Source organism: Anopheles coustani, chromosome 3 (assembly GCF_943734705.1).
Source record: "Anopheles coustani chromosome 3, idAnoCousDA_361_x.2, whole genome shotgun sequence".
NCBI lineage: Eukaryota > Metazoa > Arthropoda > Insecta > Diptera > Culicidae > Anopheles > Anopheles coustani.
The window spans coordinates 60136490-60158321 of NC_071288.1; the positions used below are offsets into that span (position 1 = coordinate 60136490).

General features: G+C 44.6%; 4 protein-coding genes across 17 annotated transcripts in view; 3 read left to right on the top strand and 1 right to left on the bottom strand.

Moving 5' to 3' along the window:
• The window catches only part of LOC131266843 (rab11 family-interacting protein 4B), a 57905-nt gene extending 44179 nt beyond the window's left edge, over positions 1–13726 (top strand). For 10 of the 14 annotated variants that reach the window (XM_058269626.1, XM_058270112.1, XM_058269949.1 and 7 more), the window contains 5 exons: positions 8585–8719; positions 10121–10407; positions 10472–10766; positions 11191–11229; positions 12082–13726. In XM_058269626.1, coding sequence (XP_058125609.1) covers positions 8585–8719; positions 10121–10407; positions 10472–10766; positions 11191–11229; positions 12082–12201 — 876 coding nt within the window. In that variant the 3' untranslated portion in view covers positions 12202–13726. Of the gene's footprint in view, positions 1–7453; positions 8192–8584; positions 8720–10120; positions 10408–10471; positions 10767–11190; positions 11230–12081 lie in introns of those variants that run through there. The other 4 variants (XM_058270189.1, XM_058270268.1, XM_058269544.1 and 1 more) reach the window with 3 other exon arrangements.
• A 424-nt stretch (positions 13727–14150) lies between these two features.
• On the top strand, positions 14151–15291 carry LOC131264171 (trypsin-1-like). The gene is made up of 4 exons (XM_058266462.1): positions 14151–14205; positions 14276–14724; positions 14791–14955; positions 15019–15291. The coding sequence occupies exons 1-4, from the start codon at positions 14151–14153 to the stop codon at positions 15289–15291; spliced, it is 942 nt and encodes a 313-aa protein (XP_058122445.1).
• Positions 15292–15397: 106 nt separating this feature from the next.
• Positions 15398–18596, bottom strand: LOC131264182 (fas-binding factor 1 homolog). Its single transcript, XM_058266473.1, has 2 exons — positions 16491–18596; positions 15398–16420 (listed from the first exon to the last, which is right to left on the bottom strand). The coding sequence occupies exons 1-2, from the start codon at positions 18594–18596 to the stop codon at positions 15398–15400; spliced, it is 3129 nt and encodes a 1042-aa protein (XP_058122456.1).
• Positions 18597–19141: 545 nt separating this feature from the next.
• LOC131258645 (cytochrome c oxidase assembly protein COX11, mitochondrial) lies at positions 19142–20042 on the top strand. The gene is made up of 2 exons (XM_058260001.1): positions 19142–19642; positions 19703–20042. Exons 1-2 carry the CDS (start codon positions 19262–19264, stop codon positions 20021–20023), a joined length of 702 nt encoding a protein of 233 aa, XP_058115984.1. The 5' UTR covers positions 19142–19261; the 3' UTR covers positions 20024–20042.
• The last annotated feature ends 1790 nt before the right edge of the window (positions 20043–21832 follow it).

The following is a 21832-nucleotide window of genomic DNA, read 5'->3' on the forward strand; positions in this document are numbered from 1 at the left end:
GGAACGCAAGGCGATCATGCTGCCTTCCACGATTCTCACACTTTCCGGTCCGACGTTCAATGCACATGCGGCTGAATCGGCGAAAAGTGTACTACACGATACGACCGACATCCACCCACGGCTTCCGGTGCATTCAACGCCACGGACCAGTTTATAATCAACCGAAGGTTGGAAACCGGGGGCAGCATAACAGCGGCGCAGAAGAATAATCGTCGTGTGGTAGGCGCGATGCTCTCCTAGTAACACGTTTCTGGCTCTGCAACTCCGCAACAGGCCACTGCATAATACTGACGTTTGGTCGGATGTTGTGCCGCTTCGTACTTCCATCTCCTTTGCGAGGCGACCAATTTTGCTTTCGTTTCTCTGCAGACCATTTCCTTTGCAGTGATGCGATGTGCGGAGCAAATACGTGATTGTCTATGGTTGAGCGGGGCGAAGGCTTCGACTGCTTCGCGCAGAATAACTACCGGTGAGGCTTTGTGTTCGGTGCAATTGCGCCATTTGCATAATAAACTTTGCGTAAGCACTAGTTAAGCGCGCCTTGGCGAAAGTCTTGGCGTCCCGTAAGCTACGACAACGCTGGCAAGAGGTACTGTACCAACAATTCCATGGTGGAGCGATAGTGCTGTACCGGACTAATTATTTCGCGGTTCTCGTCGTACTAACAAATTGTCATATACTTCCAGTTTTTTTTAAATTCTCTTTCTACTAATTTTCCATCGAGGACCGACATCCATCTGCTAATTGTTCTTCGGCTATGTAACGATTATCATGAAATAATTAATTACAAGCTGCTATTAAATCCACGATCGACACTTTCTACAATCTCCTCTACCTGGTTAACCTGGTACGGACCCCGTCATTATTTTCTCTTGAAAAAGAAAGAGGTGATAATATGCTATAAATAAGGACTGAAGCGTCTAAGTTAATTTAACAAGTGATCGCTTTTTCCCGTCCTCTGATCTTTATGCTAGTTTGAGGCTTTACGGTGTGGGGTCGATGGCCCTTGCCCCAGCATGCGAACCATCGACATCAAACGAAAGAGAAACCAAGCAACTGGTTTGACCATATGCCGGGATAAACTGCAGGCCCCTTTAAGGGATTCCATGCACTGATGGGTCACTCTCATGGTTCCATCTCGATAGTGTACACTAGCCATTCACACATCAATCATTCGATTATCAACCAGCACACGGCCGGAACGCCAGTAGTCACGTGACGTCATCCGCGCTTGTGGAACATCGCAAACAGGAGAACGGTCCTCCGGTCAGCTCCCTGGAATCACATCGTGTCGCGTAGAAGCAATTGGTCCAAAATGGCGACCGATTGTTTGCTGGAATTACCATGCAAATCGAAAACATTTCTTCGACTCGCAATTTAATCAGAGTGCAAGATCTCCTTTCAAAGTCACCGCATGCGCTGGCCGCTTGTTGCAGCACGCTTTATGGCGATGGTTCCAGTGTGAGGCGAACGATCGGCTTTCTTCACCAGCCACCGACCGATCGACCTACCACTTCCCTGCCCTCGGTGCGGCATGTCTAATGTCCACTTGAAGTGAAACGGGACCGGGAATTACACGTCCGTGTAGTTCACGATGCAGTCGCGTTGTCCCAACCCCATCCATCGCTCGCAAGACGTTCAATTTTCCGACAACTGCGCTTGCCTCACTTTCCTTTGTGGTGTTGAAGTGCTGCACCGACAGCTGTGCTATTTATCTCGTCGTTTTACAAAACACACCGAATACATGCAACTAGGAAAGGGTAGACGATCGAAAAGTCGCTTGCGACATGTTCCGGCACGTTTGATTGAATGTGAAACCGTGCTGCATGGAATGCGTTCCGCTGCGAATTTAAAAATATAAGTGTTCCAACAAAACACAGAAGTGGAGGAAGCACAAGCAAGTTCATAATCGAATTAGGAAAATTCATAAGTGTAAATGCTGCATCAAACGTCCCATTTTGCCTGTACCGTTCATACATAAAACAGTAAGACTCTAAGCAAAATGATGTAATGCAATATGGTACGACTTACGGATCAGCTTGAAACTCTGGGCCAGTTTCACCGACAATCATTGTTTTCCAATATGGTTCGGGGACTCGAAAAGGGAAACAGAATTGAGTTTAGGACCGTCTGGTTTTGGATATATTTAGCCCTCGCCGGTGGTGGAACATGGATGGCAAAGCTTCAAGAAACTAGACCGGGTAAAAGACAGGGTTAAGAAGAGAGATTTGTTATTCATGAAAACAACAACCGTTCGAATTTTCCCTTTCGTATTTCTGTTTAATGTCTGGAGTCGAAAAGGCAGCGTCGAAGTACAGGAACCACCGCTTCTTTTCTCCAACACACACCCAAGTGTATGCCCGTAATGGTTTGCCTAACGGAAATTGAACAACTGTACTTCGGAGCGATGAAACCGGGAAGCACCTATGCATCTGATTGACAATGGTTGGATGAAAACATCCGACAACTAGCCTTCGAAACTGAATAAAGGGAATACTTTGGGATGATCAGCACAAAAGCATGCAAAAATGATCGATGGAGAACAGACAGTATGTTTGATGAGCTATTGAAAACAAAACAAGCGTTAGATAATGATCATTATGGAATCTACCAGAATAAGGCCAAATTTTCTTTCGCATAGTAATTGAGGATCGCTCGAGTCTTGTTTGTTTTATGATCAATAGGAAAAAAATGGAAGCAATCGAGCGTTAGAATCAAAGCGCTTCATGAGAAATTCAACCTATTCAAGTATCCAATTTTTCACGATTCTTGGCGAAAAGAAGGGTGAATATGCCTCTAAGAATAACTTTTTAAATCATAAAACCATCCTTCCCGCCGCTTTGCGTCGCTGGATTTCAGATGCTTGAATGTTTAAATTACCATAATCGTGTAAACATGGCAATGATTTCCTACAGAAATTGCCCAGTGCCCGGTTAATGTTTCCTCTCTCCACCGCACGCCATTCAGCCAGTGATGGAGTGCAAACACACTGCGGAGTGTAACGTGATCACTGCGCTTACCTGTTTCTTTTTATCCGACATCAAGCGACTCACGATTTCGTAACGTTGCCCTGGAACCGCTTTACCTGGCTTGCCGGCATGCTCGCTTGCTTTCACCCCAAAACGGAGATGGTCGATCTCGGTGTGCATGATCGTACTAAAAATTGTAAGAAGAGGACCTTCCTAGGTGGAGCGTTTTTCTTACCGTTCTAGTCTAAACACTGTTATAAGGCAAATTGCAACGCCTAACAGCGTGTGAGCAGATTGTGAAACAAGATTTGTATAAGAAAATAATATCGAGAATATGCAGAACTATTTTTTATAACCAAGTTTTCTTCATCAAATATTTAATAAATTTAAAAAATTCAAGGCAAAATAACATTCTAGCCTTGAAATGAAATGTTTCAAATATTTTAAATCAATGAGCGATAAATTGATATGGTAAAATAACATTTTAGATATGTCGAACAACAGCGACACTGTGGCTTAGTTTTTGTTCCGATTCGTCATTCGAACTTCGGTTTCGTTTTTATCCGGTTACATAAACGATTCGTTAACATCGCTCTCATATTTTACTCATAACAAATTATGACCAGTGTTAACTTTTTATGCTCGGCACTTTTCCAGTTCCGTAGTACACGTAGCCAATAGAGAAAAAAACAGCCTATGAAAACTTTATTACTCTACCACTTCATCAATCAGCAAAAAAAACACCCTTTAATGGCGTAGAATTCGAAACCGGATGCTGTGGAAAATTCGTCAGCTGTCTGGGTACGCGGTCTCGTAACCGAAAATAGTTGATCATGGTCAAATCGCTGAGGGAAACGCGCTGTTCCAATGCCGAAATCAATGTTGTTGTTTTTTTTTCTACGAAAATTGAAAAAAAAATGATTGATTCAAAGAAACAAAGGTGTTTAAAGCAGAGACGTTCAACTCGTTCCGAAATATGATATTTAAACTGGATACAACGTGGCACATTTCGTCTTGATCGCCGCGTGACAGGTTCATCTTTTTAAATCATACACATGTTAGGGGGAAAACAAAGTTGCTTAACAACGCGATTGTGATAGTTCATATTTTTGCTTTTTCACTTTTAACGATATCAACTATATACAGCCCAAGGTTGTATCAACATTCCAGCCACGAAACATGCTGTGAAAACGAAAGTAATCAATATCGGAACTTCAAACTGTGCCGTCCCTACCGCCAGAGAGCTCGGTAGTAGCGGTGGATCAGATCGTTCCTTACATCGGTGAGATAACCGGAAGACCTTCCCCAGAAACACATTGCTTGCATTTCGGGCTCTGTTTGCGCACAGCTGCGAAGCCGCGAGCCCACAAATGTTTGGGCACTTTTAGCCGCTGGCACACAGGCTTGGTTTTTCCGTCCTCCCACTTGTGCCTACCCCGCGGATATGGTGGAGGTTGCTGCCGACCCAGTCACGTATCGGTGGTAAATTGATTTTCCATTCAAGAAAATGCGGGGAGACGTTTCGTTCCTCCTTCGTTGGAAGTTGGAGAGCTGGTAGTCAAACCGATTTATGCTTCTGCTGCCATGGTTGCCTTTGTCGGATTTGGCGGTTATGGTAACTGTTCATGCGAACGGAACGGACCGAACCAAACGTTGCATGGTACGCTTGTCGGAGTGGTGGCCATACGACAAAAGGCGTAGTAATGTTTGTCAGCCCCAGCAACAACCACGACACCCTTCCGTTGCCAAGGGCTCTCGTCGAGGCAGAATCGAAGTCGTTACCGAAGCGACGTTTAATTTCAGTCGAGAGATAGAGCTTGTGAATGAATGTATCTGCTTTTGGTGTTTACTCACTACGTTCAGGTGTGTTTGCAGCTAACGGTAGAAACGCTCCGTAACTTTCTGCCCATTTTTCTCCCCATCATCAAGCGTGGTCGGTGGGTTGCTTTTAGTGCCCTTTTCTGGTCCACCATATTTGTAAGCGTGCACACTATTGCCTGCATAGGGACAAGAAACAGTAAAATTGACTAAATAGGCAAACTTTGCAATCCTCCAATGGCAAAAATGTGGTTGCTAAATGCACGTGAGAGTGATTAGCTTATTTTGAAAGGTACTCATTTTCACTAAAGCACTTATTTTAGCTTAACTGTCAAGAATGGAGTGTGTGCTGTTTGAAATCAATTACACACAAACTACTGCAATCCTCTGACCACATTGTTTGTCCTAAAGATGCCTTTTAAGGTGGGCATTTAGTTTTGGGAATCGTTTCAAACAAGCCATGTGCTGCCTCATTCAAATAATTAAGTAAAAAGTTTCATCATCTAATTCCGAATGTTATGGAATGTTACTGGATAAATGTAAATATAAACAAATGTTGGCATGTACGTTTCCCAGCGTTTGCCTTTAAATGCTCGCACTTCTTTGCCCAACCATTGGACGGACAACTGGACATTACCGTCTACAAAATCGGTTGGAAAACATTACCGTGTTCCATTGCAAATGGCAGTTGCATACACCTGCATAGCGCAATGCAAGCACACACACATTCGAAGTGACGAAAGATCAATCAACGGCTCAATTAAATCATGCAAAAACTTAATTATCTTCTTTGGTGCAACACTCAATTTCACTCCGTCGTCGGGTATTTTGATCCGTTCATTCTATTAGCTTCGAGCCGAAAATGGCAAAAGGTGAACGAAGTTTCTTGATCATTTTTCGATGTACTAGTTCGTTGTGCTTCTTTTCTTTTATTACGTGTGTGGTAAATAATGTCGATGAATTTGTTCTACAAAAAGGAAACGTGCCACAAATAATGCATCAAAAATGTAATATAATGATGTCCCACTTTCGTGGTTTCCACTGGATCTGACCTTCATAATTGCCACTGCGGAGAGCGTGTGTGTGTTTAGATTCTGGTGAAAGAGATCGGGTTGTGTGGAACACGCGATCGCGATTGTATTCGTATCAGTGTGTCAACAATGCCACCGCGTTCGTTGTTTTAATCATTAAACTAAGCCAAACGGCTCCTAGAGATCGGAGCGAAAAAGCAGAGCTTAATTAGGCCTTCCTTTCACGTACGTGCCGTGTGTCTGCCTTCTACTGGTGGTCATGCTCGTGGCCCCTTATGCGCCCTTGCCCTCTGCTTGCTCTGACCGCCTTTTCGGATGATGAATGGGTGAAGAAACGAAATCGAAAGTAGCACCACATATTAACTCACGTAAGTGTGAGGTTCGAGAAAGTGACGAACGGTCGGAGTAGATAGTTCGCATGAGTTTTGGCCTCCCTAACACACCACCGTGCACGAGGCTACTTCTTCGACGTGCGAGCTGCCTGCCGGGTTCAGCTCATTAAACGTTAGCCTTTTGGAGAGATTAACCGTACATGACGCCGGGCCCGAGCGCTTCCCGTGATAATGATCAGCAACGCGGCCGGGTGTTTTCCATGCCAATTTTCAACTCGCTGCTGTCCGCGAAGCGACACGTGTTCCAGAGTGAAAATAACGATGCAGCAGCGAATGAAACGAAATCGTTGCAAGCTACATGAAAACAGAAAATAATCTTTTCCATCCCGAGCATCTTGAGTTGAGTGGGTCGCGCGCGAAAGGGGTACAGAAAACCATATGTCTACTAGGATACGGTCATTCGAGGGTATGAATATGGATGTACGCACTGTAAAACGTCGGAAACGTGAGTGAGCCCCTAACACACAGCTCGGAATTGAATTAATTGTTAAATTAAATTCACCTGGAAAATGAGCCATCAAAGGCAGGTTCGTTGAAACGCTGACTCGTTCACGCGAGTCTGCGCGGATGAAACGGAAGGAAGGGCATCATAAAAATATTGGTTTGAAAGTTCATTAACCCACTTTTTTTTTCGGCTGCGAGTCGAGCGTTTGCGGCGTTGGATGTCAAGTGAATGTTGATTTATCACGAAAGGAAAACGCTACCGATAATAAAATGGTAACGCGAGTGCGCGGAAAGCGGGAAACGTCGTAAAGAAAACTCGTTGGCTAGTTGTGGCTCAGCTATCTGCATTTTCGGGTCTCATCTGTTGGCTGGTTTATTGTACGATGGATTTGAATTTTCATTGGTTCGTTAATTTAATCCATCATGATGCGTGCATTTTTTAAATTTTCCTGTAAATTCGAGGATAACTTTTTAAAGTTAGCTACGGTTCTTATCGTTATCACCATTCCTTAGTAGTGGTTCACTGTCGTTAAATTATCTCATGCGTAACATTAACAATCTCTGAGTGGAGAATAGACTTTGAAGAAAATTATTGTGTTGCCGTGTTGATGTGAACAATACCTTAACTTATTGTACCTCTTCCATTAGAAGTTTAAAAGCCATGAGTGTCCGTATGTGTTAAAAAAAGGGCAAAACTGTATGTGAGTGCTTGTGTAAAGACGAGAAAAAAAAAAACAAGGCAAACCCGCCTTCGCCATCGATCGCATCGCGTGAAGAATGACCGTTCGCTGCCGGCCCAATGAATTGGCACCGACTTAGTGACAAACTTTCACCGCTCAAAATGATGACCACCACGAAGAAAGTCGACTACCTGTCGACGACGCCGACGTCGGCCACGACGCCCTCGTCCACCAGCCAGCCGGACAGCCTCGATCTGGACTACGACATGTGGCAGGGTCAGTTCGAGTTCGTCGGTCCCAGCATCCCGATCAACAGCGCGGCCAGCGTCGGCTGCTCCTCGCTCGACAAGCAGTCGCGCACGTCCTCATCTAGTCTGGAAGATCTACGCTTAAACGGGTACATCCCGCCCGACCAGCCGGTGCTGATCGACGAGGAAACGTTCCTGAGCCTGCACCCGAACGACTTCCCGTCGTCCGGACCGCAGTCGGGCTTCTTCCTCGACGACTACGGCAGCCCAAACCAGCATGGAAACGGCGGCGGCGGCGGGCTGACGGAAACGCAACAGCAACTCAACAACACCAACAGTGTGGCCGCGCTCGGTGGCGGCGGCGTCGGTGGCGGCACCGTCGGCAGTAACATACTCAACATCAAAATGCTCAACAACAAAACGAACAACCTCATCAGCTCGGTCACGATCGAGGAGAAGAATGCCAAAAACAACCTGATCAACAACAACCTGAAGCTGATCAACGACAATCCGGAGCTCGGCAGCAAGTACATCCTCAAGTCGAGCAACAGTAGCAGTAAAATGAACGACCTTATCAAGACAGACCTATGTGATAATTTAAACGAACAAGTAAGTAGCATTGCGGCGATTTGGGGTCCACCGCATCGACCATCTTTCGCGCTCGCCTTAAGAGGTTGTTGTGCAACCTCTACCTGACGGGTAGAAGCAAAATCAACAGCGTGTTTCTAGCAAGTGCGCATTTACGACGCGTGAAGAATGACGCCCGTACTGTCTAGCATTGTTGCGAATATTTTCGCATCGCTTTTTAGGTTAAAAAGGTCTTTGACATTGGCAACACGAAATGCGTAAACCAACCCAGCCAAGTCCGAACGTCAGCCCCGATTGGCAGACAGGGGATGTACTCAGAAATGATTCATCGCTTTTATGTTTTTCCTTACAAATATTTCCCGTTCCTACCATTCCTCGATACTGATTCGTAACCCTCGTTGCTTTCTTCCGCAGCTCGAGATCCTACAGCGTCAAGTCACCAATCTGGAGAATACCCAGAGCAATGTCGACGATCGAACGAGTAGAACCAAAACGGAATATGCCGTTCTTCAGGCGCGCTATCACATGCTGGAGGAACAGCTAAGAGAGGTAAAGAATGTCTAGTTATTTCTTTGGCTGGTTACGCCGCATAAGGCTCTTCATTTGGGAGAAAACTAAATTACCCACGGAAACATCAGCGATTAATTGTTGATCGAATGAAGATCGATCGTCTTTTTGGGTCGATTTTAAACGGTCATTAATGGTCCAATTAAACGGTAATTATTCTATTGTTCGCTATTGTTGTTTGAGTTGAAGGCGGCATCCTACCAAACAATGTTATTTTGGTGTATACATTTCGCGTTTTAGATGAGAAAATGCACGTCCTTTGTTGTCAAATTTGTTTACGTTCAGAAAATGTGGCATTTGTTTTAGTCTAGTTTTTGCTTAATATCTCAAATATAATTGGGAAAGTAAATACACAATAACAACTTCCCAATGAAGGTAATAAATATAAAATTTTCATTCAAGTTGTTGGTTTCGTCTTATGAAACATTTTCAACATGGAACATGATTATTTCTTGGCGTTCATTGTATCCATAATGTGCACATTAGGAAAATTTTATTTTTTATTTCATAATGAAACCCATGTTATGATGAAGCACATTAAGGACGCGGTAATGAAATAATTTCAAGACGCCCCGGGCTGAAATGGAAAAATATTTAGTACCTCAAACCCTTTCGCATAGATCAAAAATACACACACACATAAAATACCTAATCGTGAAAAACAATTCAAATGGCATAACCAATCTACCAGCCTATCAAAATGTTTTGTTGGTGGAAATGCGGTAAGTGTAAAAGCTTGCACGGAGAGAGAAAGAGAGTGATGTCGATGCGATGGCCAAATCGGCAGCCAAGCATACTAATAGTGAAATTACAATGAATATTCATAATTCATTGTGTAATAAAGGTATGTTTGTCGTGCGTACAATCTCTGCCCGCTGCTGGCGGTGTGCGTGTATAGCGCACATTAGGGTGGACTTGATAAACTCGAGTTCAACGACTCGGCGGTGCAATTTTGTTACCATGGGTTTTACCTTCTTCTGTACACACGATGGACGACTTGCTTGGCGCTGTAGGGATTGTTCTGTGTACGTTCTTTGAAGCATTACCGATTGCAGGCGCATCACTCTCTGTTGCATTGTCAGAGTTGGTCGGGGCTGTATTCTCCACCCTGGAACGCGCGGTGAAACACATGATCCAATACTGTGTGCCCCCCTTCCAGTGGGTGAATCGATCGAATGGATCGTTTGTTGCATGAATGGTCACACGATTCGGCGATCGGCCGGAAGCGGATGGTCGGTCGGTCCCGCCCAAGGGCAGTTCCCCGTTCACCATCCGGCCAAACATGGCGGACACGGCGTGGCGTGTCTGTTCGTTCCGTGGATGGTAATGGTTTGATTGAATAAATTACTTATTTGCTTTTTCTGTTTCGTTTTCGCTGAACAGACTGAACTGCGCGCGGAAGAACGGCTGGCCGAGGAGCAGAAGCGCCATCGGGAGCTATTGGCTCGCGTCGAGCGGGAAGCGAAGCTACAGAATGAGAACTGCCAGATCCGGATACGAACGATGGAGGGGGAGGTTACCGGTCTGCGCGAGGAGATCCAAAGGTTGCGCCTGCAGAGCGACAAGCAGGCGGCCGATCTGCACGCTACCGAGGAGAAGCTCGAGAAGGTTCGCGACGCCCTGATGACCTCCCAGCACGATCTGGCCGACGCGAAAGCTGAGGAAAAGAAGTGAGTCAAACTACGGTTCCAACGCAATGTTGCGGTTTTTAATAAATTGTTCTGGTACTTTTAGACACCGGGCAGAAAAGCTGGCCGCGGAAGAGCTGATGGTGGAGCTTGGCAAAGAGTGTGAACGGCTACGCTCGGAACGGGGGCCAGCCTTGCCCACGACCTCACCGGAGTCACTGCGGCTCGAGGAGCTGCACCAGGAGATGGACGAGCTGCGCCAAAAGAATAAAAGTCTGGAGGAAGCGAACGAAGAGCTGCAGGCCATGATGCTGACCCGCAGCATAGAGGAAGGGCGCAATCTAGTGAACGGCACGTCTAACAGTTTGGCCCAGGAGCTGGAAGCCATGAGCCAGAATCAGGTAAACAAACGCACCGCAGAGGACACGTTACAAATGTTCCGAACTACGAACCGGGCCGGTCGGTGGACTTGGCAAAACATGGGTTCTATCTTATATTCCGTGTAGGTTGGGCAGGGTGTATCGTTTTTGTTTCTTTACATGTCACATCACGTTACATCTCGAGCCTTATCACTCGCGCTTCATTTAGTTTAGATATCTCACACTGCATCGGCTGCAGAGTCCGTTGATAGCGCCGTTGATCGTTCGCCTAGGAGAGGGTGAGAGGTTTTTCACCCAAGCCCCGTCCGTCTTATTCACTCCCCCCTCCAACAATGTGCGCCAACGTGTTAGACTATTTGTCCACTTGCAATTCTTTATTTTATCTTTTTCGTTTGCCTTCGTTTTGTTACGCTTCTGTTATCTTCTTCTTTTCACCCCTTCACAGGATACCGTTGATTCGACCACTTTAGCGTCATTAACACAGGTTAGTTTGACGGCAACGAATGGCGTACTCCACTGTCTCTTTGGTTTTCCTCTTGAAATGCACTAATATTCATTCGGGTTTTGATGCATTTTGGCAAGCTCTGTTCATCACGGTGGCGTGTTTCTTTTACATGTTTTTATGGTTTCTTATGTTTACTGGTTTTGGTTATTCATAAATTGCATATTTTCAGGACGCTTCTGACACTATAATGCAGATACTAACATGATCGAACAACCAAAATCGTTTTTTTATTGTTACTTAGATATTATAATTTTTTATATTTAATGAAAATGAAGACTTTTCACGAACGTGATAACACATTTAGTTTTGAGTTATATATGTGTTTCTGGTCTTACATTAGTTAAAAACTTACATATTAACGTTAAGCGTTACGCAAATTTCTTACTGCTTTTCATTTTGCCGGTGGTTGTACCAAACCACGACGAACCAAGCGAACCGATGCCGGCATACTTGAAAGAACGTTGTTTGTCCCACGGATCCGTTGTAGCAACTAACGTGTTAACTATATGGCATCTGAAATGTTACCGTAACGTTATTTTTTAATTTTCAAACATTTTCAAACAAAAAGTTAGCCAAAAACCAGTAGATCGTGTCTAACGACGCATGAAAAAGAAACCATCCGAAAGCTGTTTGTGATTTTATATTCAAAATCAATGAAATTTGGCATATTTTTCTTCGTCTGATAACAAAATGCACATGCTTTTGGTTTGGTGTTGGCAAACTCTGCTGTCTGTGTGTTTCACCTCTTCTCACTTTCGTTAATGTTGCTGTAAAAAGAGCTTCTGCATTTGAAACTTACCTGTTGTTTTCTTGATTACAATTTTATTTCAGCTCCAGGTAGCGTTCCAGGAGAAGGAAGATGAAAACCGACGCCTGAAGCACTATATCGACACAATGCTGCTGAATGTGGTGGAAAACTATCCGCAGCTGCTGGAGGTTAAGGCTGCCTGAAACGGATCGTCGATGAACGAAGTAGATGCCTCTGCTATTGAATGTGCGTAAATCGTAGATTTTGCTGATCAGTTTCGAAAGCATGCGATTGTGATCGGGAGCCAGAGAAAAGGGAAAAAGAGATGGCGTTCCAATCGGTTGCGGAAAGAATCAAAACTAGGTAGCATGATGAGAGTGTTTGTAGCTAGAATTTAGATAGTGTTAAGATAACATACAGATGAAGAGAAATGAAGCAATATATATATACTTATTTTTACTTATAACCTAGTTTAAGATGATAAACACAAACGAATTCAAGGCTTACCTTGCAAACTGCAGAAGAAGTAAGCGGAGGATTTAGTACCGGCTTGCGAAAGAAACACGCAAGGAGAGATTCCGCGCTTATTTCTCACAAGAAACATAAACTATTTGCTGCGAGCGTATTATGTTTGATACGGACACTTATACAGGCAATTGCATTCTCCATTTCAGCCGCACTAGGATGCATTCCTCCTACTCTAACACAAAACCCCAATGGCATTCTACATAGAAACACTTATGAACTTCATTATGCGCCTTCCTTTCCAATATGTTCAGATGTAAAAACTGCGCCTATTGGATTCGTGATAAACTTGAGCAGAAGCCTTCAGTTGTATATTTGTTCACAGCTTTTTTTAACTGAATGTTGTAAACTGTAAAACACTGAGTGCGGAAGTTAGTTATAAGTAAACAAAATGGAAGGTATCGTTTGTAAGCTTGAGCAGCAAATATTGTTGTCTGCTTGTCGTCCAGTAGAATTGTAAAAGAAAGAGAAACTCTGTCTCCGGCTCTAACCTCCTTTGAACCGGTCCTTTTTACACCTTTTGACACCACTTTTTTTTGACTAACTTATTTGATTGGACAGAGAAGAGCATGGAAAAAACAGAAATTTTGTGTGAAGAGCGTAGTTCGGAATTTTCGCGACGAATTTATGTCATATGCAAGGTTAATGGGTTTCGATAAAACTGTTTTCAGTTGCCGAATCATCAATAAAGCAACGATTTAAACAGATTCCCCGCAGTTTTTGAAGTGTTGATGGTTCGTTTAGGATGTTCTATTTACAAACGTAATTTAAGACGATGTTTCTTGGAAGAATATTGTAAGAGGATTGTAGGAAAACATTGAACCATTTATACTGTGTAAAAAAAACAAAACTATCCTGTTTCCTTACTAACTTAGCAACACGAGCTGGAGGGGCGGAATATCATACATCGGAATAATATAACCAAACACTCAGCAGCAGGAGTTGGTGAGCCAACCAGTTTACGCAATGAAATAGAATAACGGAGCTAGCAAGTTATCAATTAAACGAAGGCGGCAAAACAGGAGCTGTGAAGTTAGTTGGTGGTTTTCCACACGGATACATACACACAACAGTTGTTAGATGTTAGGGAATTAATTGAACATGAAAAAAGAACACACCTTTTTAAAACAGCGTGGATGCCAAAATAGCGTTCTTACTAAACAAAACCCAACTGTATTACTACTTAGAAGCTGGAATAAAAATACTTACAATTTAAAAACTAGCTACGAGTGTATGATTTAGATAGAATGATTCACAGTACACATTTTATCGACACTCAATAATAATGATAAGTTATGATAAAGCATTTCCCCTCGACGAACTCCATCATTGAGCATTTTTTTCTGAATCATCGATTGATCGATGTCGGTGGTGATGATACTCCATGGAGGTAATGATACATTAGCTAATCACACCATAGGTAACCAACGTAAACCAAACGTTGTTAGTCGATTGTCTGTCGTAGGCAGTAAAATTTGAACGGTTATGCTTATCACTTAATGGGCCATGCAAATATGATAAGGAAGTTTTTTTTCTCCCGCATTGAAATGCAAATAAGAAAGTCTCACACCTTGTCGCTTTGGAATTGGTTTTAGAGTTGTTTAGTATACGACAGCGCTTCCCCAACATGAGAGTCAGTTTAAGTGTTGTCCTGTTTACAACGCTCCTGTTGGGCCATTTCGGTTGGTAGAGTGAGGTGTTATGTTTTTGGTTCGCAATGCAACGGATAAAGTGTTACGATATTTTGCACAGCCCATTCTCAACATGTCGGTCGTGAGGAACGGATGGCATCGGGAACGGACGTCGGACCGGGAGAGGCACCATATCAAGCTTCCGTTCGATTAATCGAAGCGGATCGTCATCTTGGAAGTGGTGCCATCCTGAACGTACGTTTCGTGATCTCGCAGGCATCGTTCATCTATAAGCTGATGCGTCAGATGCCAAATCGAACGCTCTACAGCTTGGCCCGCATACGTGTCGGTCAGTCGGAACTGAAGTCTCAGGCCAACGATCAGTTCCGACTAATCCAATCGTGCATCTTCCATCCCGAGTTTGATTTCGAGCTGGCCCAAAACGACGTGGCTCTGTTGAAAACGGACTCGCCAATCGAATTAAACCCGCTCGTCCAACCAATTGCGCTCTACCGGGGTCCCATTGCGGACGGTAGTGTCGTTCAGTACACGGACTGGGGAGCGGACATGGTACGAATGACAGTAAGCACGGGTCGACGTGCGTGCATGAGCTTATTTATTTCTCCCCCCAACCAGGTTACAGCGACACAGGACGATTTTAAAGAAAGACTTCAAAAAATGGACGCCCAAGCCATCTCGAATGAACGGTGTAAGGAACTGCTGAGTGCCTGGGACTTGCAGGACTTTGTGTACGATTCGAGAGTTTGCATCTACACCGACGGAGTTGGAAGTGTTTGCACGGTACGAATCAGTTGAACGTCGTTAAGTTAAGGTATTGACCCATCTGAAACTCATCTCAACCAGGGCAACGTCGGAGGACCGTTGGTGATAGTTGCAGATGGAACGCCGCAGCTCGTCGGAGTGATGACGTACGTGTACCGGGCATGTAATTCCACCGTGCCGGCTGGCTTCGAGCGTATGTGGAATCACAACGGATGGATTACCACGTCGTCAAAGATCAATTATAAGTACACCGACTTGGAACAAACGTGCCGGGTCGTGCGCAACGTAGCCTCCCAGCTGCAGACCAAAAAGAAAGCACTGCGGCTTAAGCGAGCAGCAAAAGGAATCAATTAAGACACAAATCCTCTGCTCAGCCGAATTGAGTATAAAAGGTACTACCACAAGGAATTTCGTTTTATTTATCCATCTTCACGCTTGAAACACATTCCAAAACTTATCGCTACTCGTCTCTGCGTTCGGCATCGTCGTACTGTCTTTGGGACTGTGGAAAGAGTGTGTCGAACTTCAACATCGCCAGATCTTCATCCAACTCCCGCCGATGTCTCTGCTCGCTGGGCCCCATTTCGTTCAGATCCGCCAGGCCGAGGTTTTGTTCCACCCGGTTTCGCTCCAGGAACAGCTTCATCTGCTGGTCGACGTCGCTGTCAAAAAAGTGATCCAACTTGAGGCCACCCGTCGTGTCCAGTCGGTTCTGCATTTCGGCAAAGTTCGCCTCCAGTTTCAGATCGTCCGCCACCGAGTCGGTGTTGGTCGTCAGCAGTTCGCCGATTTCCTGCGACTTCTCGCCGATTTTGCACAAACTACAGCGCGTCTGCTGCAGCTTCCTTCGGGTGGCCTGCAGCTCCAGCCGTTCCTTGCTCAGTTCGATCTTGTCCTTCGCCAACCGGTCCTCCCGTTCCGAAACCTCGCGAAATTGACGCTGCACCAGCTCCACCTTCAGCTGCACATTCTGTTCCGCTCGGCGCAGGCTCCGGTACACGTTTTCGGCGTTCCGTTCCCTCAGCCGCGCCCGTTCGATTGCGGACTCCATTTCGTCCGTGCTTTCCCTCAGTTTGCTTTCGCGCGTCATTAACTCGCGCCGTTTTGCCTCGAACTGACGCTGAAGCTGTAGATAGCGTTCCTTCTCCACGTCGGCCTGCCGGGCGGCTTCCTCCGCGACTTTGAGGGCCGCTTCCACTTCCACCCGAGACCCTCCCCCGCCGGCCACCGGAAGTGATTTCGACTGCAGCTGAGCCATCGTTTCCAGCTTCGCCCGCTCTTCCAGCAGCGTCTGGCGCTCTTGGTTCACTTTGTCCATCAGACGAGCGTGTTCTTCGAGCTGCATCTGTTTCAACTCCGCAATCCGGTCTTCCTCTCGCTGCTGACGCTCGCGCAGGAACTGTTTCTCCTTTTCAAAACCCTGGCGCTCGGCTTCAAGTTTTACAAACTTCTGTTGAAACTCCCATCGCTCCTCAGAGGATGCCTACGGGGAGAAAAACGACAAAACAAGTGTTGTAATTAAAAGCTCCTTTGAAGCAACATCATTTCCTCACTTTGGTCATCTCGGTCACTTTACTTTCGAGCATTTCGATCAGGTTCAGCATGCGGACGTTCTCCTCGGCCGCCGCTTCACGCGTCCGCTCGATGAGTCTCTGCTGGTCGGCGACCTGCTTTTCGCGTGCCTCCAGCTGCCGCTCCTTCTCCTTCTGGGCGAATTCAATCTGATCCTGCAGCGTGTCCCGAAGCTGCTGAATGTCTCCGGACGCATTCTCCAGATAGCTGGAGGCACTTCTCAGCGCCTGGAGGTACGATTGGTTTTCCTGCACGGCGGAAAATTCCAGCATCTTCGACTCACGTATGCTGCCAATCATCTCCCGGTGATCCTGCCGCAGCTGTTCGAGGTTTTCTTCGTAGGTTTGTTTCATTTTTTCGATCACTTTTTGATGACTGTCCTCTATCTCGCGTACCTTTCCTGCGTGCATTTGAACGAGCTTTAGTTTCTCCTGCTCGAGAGCGTCGACTTTGGCCTTGTAGAATTCCTCCAACTGCTTGGTGTCGTTCCGCAACCTCACCTCCATTATCTTCATGCTGTCCTCGAGAAAGCTGGCCTGCTTTTTGTAGCTCGACTCGAGCAGGGACAGCTCTTGCTCGTGGTTCGCGGCCAGGTTGGCGAGCAGGTCTTCCAGTCGAAGCTTTTCCATTTCCAAGCGCTTCACATCCGTTTGCAGCTCCACTTTCGCGCCGGGATCTTCTTCGGGCGATTCTCCCGGATCCTTTTCTGGGGCGTGCGGTGGGTGGTGTTCCGGGGGGTAAGACGTTGTCGCCATCGTCACAGGTTGGCTCATGATGAGCTGAATGTTGGCGTTGATTCGCTGCTGCTGCTTCGTAAGCATGTCCTCGAGTGCACTGTGACGTTGCATTTGTTTCTGGAGCAGCTCGTTGAATTGTGCCTCCTGCCGGCGGAGAATGGCCTGCTGTTTCTGCTGCATATCAAGCAATGCGTGCTCTTGGTTTTTCAACTGACCCGCAACGGAAAGCTGGAATTCCTGCTGCAACATGGCAGCCAGCGCATTCTGCGTTTCCGCCTCGACCAATTGTAACGAGGTGCTGAATGGTTGGGCAACGGTAACGATCGGATCCGTCACGATCGGAGGGATGACAGGTTGAGGCTTAACAGCCTCAGGCTGCTTAGGAATTACTTGTGCTGGGTGATCGGGTATCACTTCATGCACTTTCGCAACAGTGGCAGGCGATACGTTAGGTGCTGATTTTTCTGGCTGCTTTGCTGCCGGGACGGTAAGCACCGGAACCGGATCCGCTTCGAGGGAAGCACCATCGTCATTCAAACCCAACCAGTCGGCACCGCTTTTCTTCCCGAGCTGTTTTGATTCGCGGCGTGTCGATTTATCTTCGCTCGTCGACGCAAACAGTCCCAAAGGATCGTTAAGTGTCGAGACGGAAGACTGTCTTCGCCCACTGCGCCGTGGAAGTGCGGCACCCGAGGCACCGGAACCGGATGGTGCGTAAGCACCCATTACCCCGCCGGACTCCGTTGGTTGGTTATCGGAAGTTTCGGTAGACTGACGGGAAATGGTTTTCCCCACCGCGGCCGGCTCCGCCATGGTAGTGGTGAGACTGTGGCGGGGTTTGGCAAGCACACTTTTAGCCGGAATTTCTTTCGTCGATGCCACCAACGAACCGCCGAGAATATCATCCAGGATGCTGGATTTAGATTTCGGTTTCTTTGGATCGAAACCCAAGTCCGACAGGAGGTCGCCATCATCGAAGGAGATTTCTTTCTTCTGCGGTGTGCTGGGTTTCATGGCTGCAGCTGTCGGTTCCTGCTTTCTGATCGGGGTATCAGCCTTTTTACTGGGCACACTCGACAGACTCGATGGTTGTTGTACCGATGAAGCTGTAGGTTTCGTGTAGTCCAACGAAACTGGTTGAATTTTATCGATAGAACTAGTGCCTGGCTCGGCACTTTTGGCAAAGGTAGATCCTTTTGTAGCCTCGTTGCTTTTGATACCGAACAAATCTTCCATTTTGCTGGGCTTGCTTGGCTTAGCCGCCTTCTTGGCGGTTTCATTTCCAAACAAACTATCGTTACTGCCATCGCTCAGTAATCCTTCCAAGGGGTCGTCGAGATCGAAGTTCATGTTTTAGAAACGTTTGAACCGCGTTAACTTCTATGTGTTTTTAATATTTAAAGAAAAACGCTAAACCAACAAAACAAAAACGTGTTTGAAAACATCCGTTGGCATGGAAACGTGTTTCCCTCAAGCGATGGTGCTGCCATCTAGTCGTCAGTAATGAAAGTATGATTATCTAAAATAGATTAGTGATGGGAAAATTGAATCCCTGGGTTTCGAGTCTTTTGATTCAAACCCATTCTGATATCCGGAACTTTGAATTCGGCATCTCGAATGATAATTAAACAATCAAGTGTTGAATTGTTGCCAAAGGCGATTGCGATTCTGAAAATGGTCCTAAGTACCATCAGGCTCTCTATCGCTAAAATCTCCCCCAGGCTCTCCTGCATTGTATCAAATAAAAATTTGTAATTGTATCATATAAAGTCCCACATCAAATCTGATTCGAGTGCCATTCGAATCAAATCTTTAAAATCCGTCAGATGGGATTCGAATCTTCCGAATCCTGATTCTGTCACCACTAGAATAATAAAAACAAACCTGCAATGTTGCGTAAACAGGCAAAATCATAACATGTTGATTAAGTAAAAAGTGTAATTTTCTTATACCTAAGGGTTTTATCTAAGTTAATTAGGACCTAAAATTATTGTCACCAATAGTGCAAGTTTAAAATGCTTACAAACTCGTTTCGAACTGCTTGGGCACTGCCCATTCAATCTATATTGTCGAAAGTCCGGCAACGACCATCGATGCCGGTACGATGTTTGCATGGCAAAGGAGTGGATTCTGGTCGAAATTTCCGAATTAAAACAACCGTGTACTATGTGGCAGCGGCCGGTGTCTTAACAGTTGGGTTAAGTTACGCCGCCGTTCCACTCTACCGAATGTTCTGCCAAGCTTACAGCTACGGCGGAACCACTAGTCAGGGACACGATGCCGACAAGGTGGAAAGTATGAAGAAGATTAAGGATCGAGTGCTGAAGATTAAATTCAACGCAGATATTGGAGCATCGATGCGGTGGAACTTCAAGCCACAGCAAACAGAAATAAAAGTAAGTGCTTGGGACGATCTCGTTGAAATGGAATCAATTGATACTTTTCTTTTCCGACAGGTTGTTCCTGGTGAGACTGCACTGGCATTCTATTCTGCGAAGAACCCTACGGACCACCCCGTTATCGGTATTAGCACATACAATGTGATCCCGTTTGAAGCAGGGGCATATTTCAACAAAATCCAATGCTTTTGTTTTGAAGAACAGCAGCTCAATCCGCACGAAGAAGTCGATTTACCCGTATTCTTCTACATTGATCCCGAATTTATTGAGGATCCCAAGATGGAACTGGTAGATTCCATAACGTTATCGTATACCTTCTTCGAATCGAAGGATGGAATGAACATACAGATGCCCGTGTATGCGCAAAAACATGGATAATGGACGAACGGAACTCTGTTTGTAAATACGCTGTTGAATTAATGGTAAATAAACACATCCATTGAGGATGTATACATTGATTTTTGTTGTTCTATTACATCAATTTGGTATAAACTGAAATTATCGAATTTTACTTAGCAACTTATACAAAGATTTAATTCAGTGATATCAAATTCGTTTGACTTCGCGGCCCGCATTCCCTACCCAGCATGTGTTTGCGGGCCAAAACGTACTATTGGTTGGATTTTTGATAAAAATGTTCTTACCAGTGTGGTTTTAACTGAACAGTCAATCAAGATGTACACTTTTACATTTTCTTTATATTATGTTATATAACAGTGAACATTTAGTGTACCAATGTAAATTATTGTACACCAAGTAACAACTTGCACGAAGACAATACAATTCATTACAAAAATGTTAAAATTACCTGAAATGAATTAACCTGAAAGGTGCTTCCCAATAGATACACCTTCATGTATTTTAAAATAATTTAATGTGTTTAATTTTACTCGCAGGGATGCGATCACTACTTTGGATTTAAATTTGTTACCTATATAATTCTTCAGTGTTTGTAAAGTAAAATTATTGATCCTGATGACTTTCTTGTACGAAAACATCCATGGTAGGTGTCCATGTCTTGAGACCGGAACACTTTCAACGAATCGTTAAAATGATCGTTACTTGTCCATCACCTTAGTTTTGGTTCATTTGTAAAATAAGGTGCCCAATTGTTTCCCAAAAGTCACTGACATTATATTTGAATAATTTGTAACGTTTATAACGTTTATAGTAAACTTCTTTTTCCACTCATTCGAAACGGTGAGAAAAACTCTGTCATTAGCGCATCGATGATATGAAATCTTTTTTCAATTTGTAATGAAATCAAACCAATTTTAGATAACTATATATGTTGCAATTCAACATTACTGTGTTTTGTTATAGGGAGTTTAGATAAGTAAAATTATGTTAATACTAGTGCAAACTGATTGCTCAACATCTGTTATTTCATTTAAAATGCTCTTGTAGTTTGTTAGGCAGCATCAGTTTGTCGCGGGCAGCATCCAATTTTCCTGTGGGTCGCACGTGGCCCGCGGGCCGAATGTTTGACATCGGGTTTCATAGATGTTTGAAAATATTTTTTTTTAATTAAACGTTGGTATGAGTAGAAGATTTTTATTTGGCCATTTTCAACAAAACTTGAAATGAAAAATATAAAAACAATACAAAAAACTACAGCCTACGGCGAAGCTAGATTAGGAAGGACATGTTTCGGCAATGGCTTGAATTATTGCAGTTTTAAAGACATAGCTGATTATGCGCCATGCATATAGAATTTTACTTAGATTTAGTATATTTGAATTGAATTTGAATACAGTCAGTATCCGACTTACGCGGATAATGGGGACCAGAGAAATCCGCGTATCTCGAAATTCCGCGTATCTCGAATATTGCTTGACACATAGTTTATACTAGGAGGTAAGAGATCGAGCTCTTGTGTACATGTATCATAGGATATTCAATTTTTTTCTTTGTCCATTAATATGAATGCAATTCAAACAACATAAATTGCGTTCTCCACTTCGATGATATCTTTAAACTGATCTCTTTTATGTACGTTAGGGCATCAATCTTTTTATTTTAACCAAATGAAACACGAGAAAGCTACGTTTGGTGATCTTTTCTTCAACAAAACTTCATTCAGATAATTCAATTGCGTCATTTTTATTTGCTCGAAAGTAAATCCACTTTTACTCTCATTTATCTATTCTATTCTTTATTTTTTTCGAATATAAATCCAAAAACTCG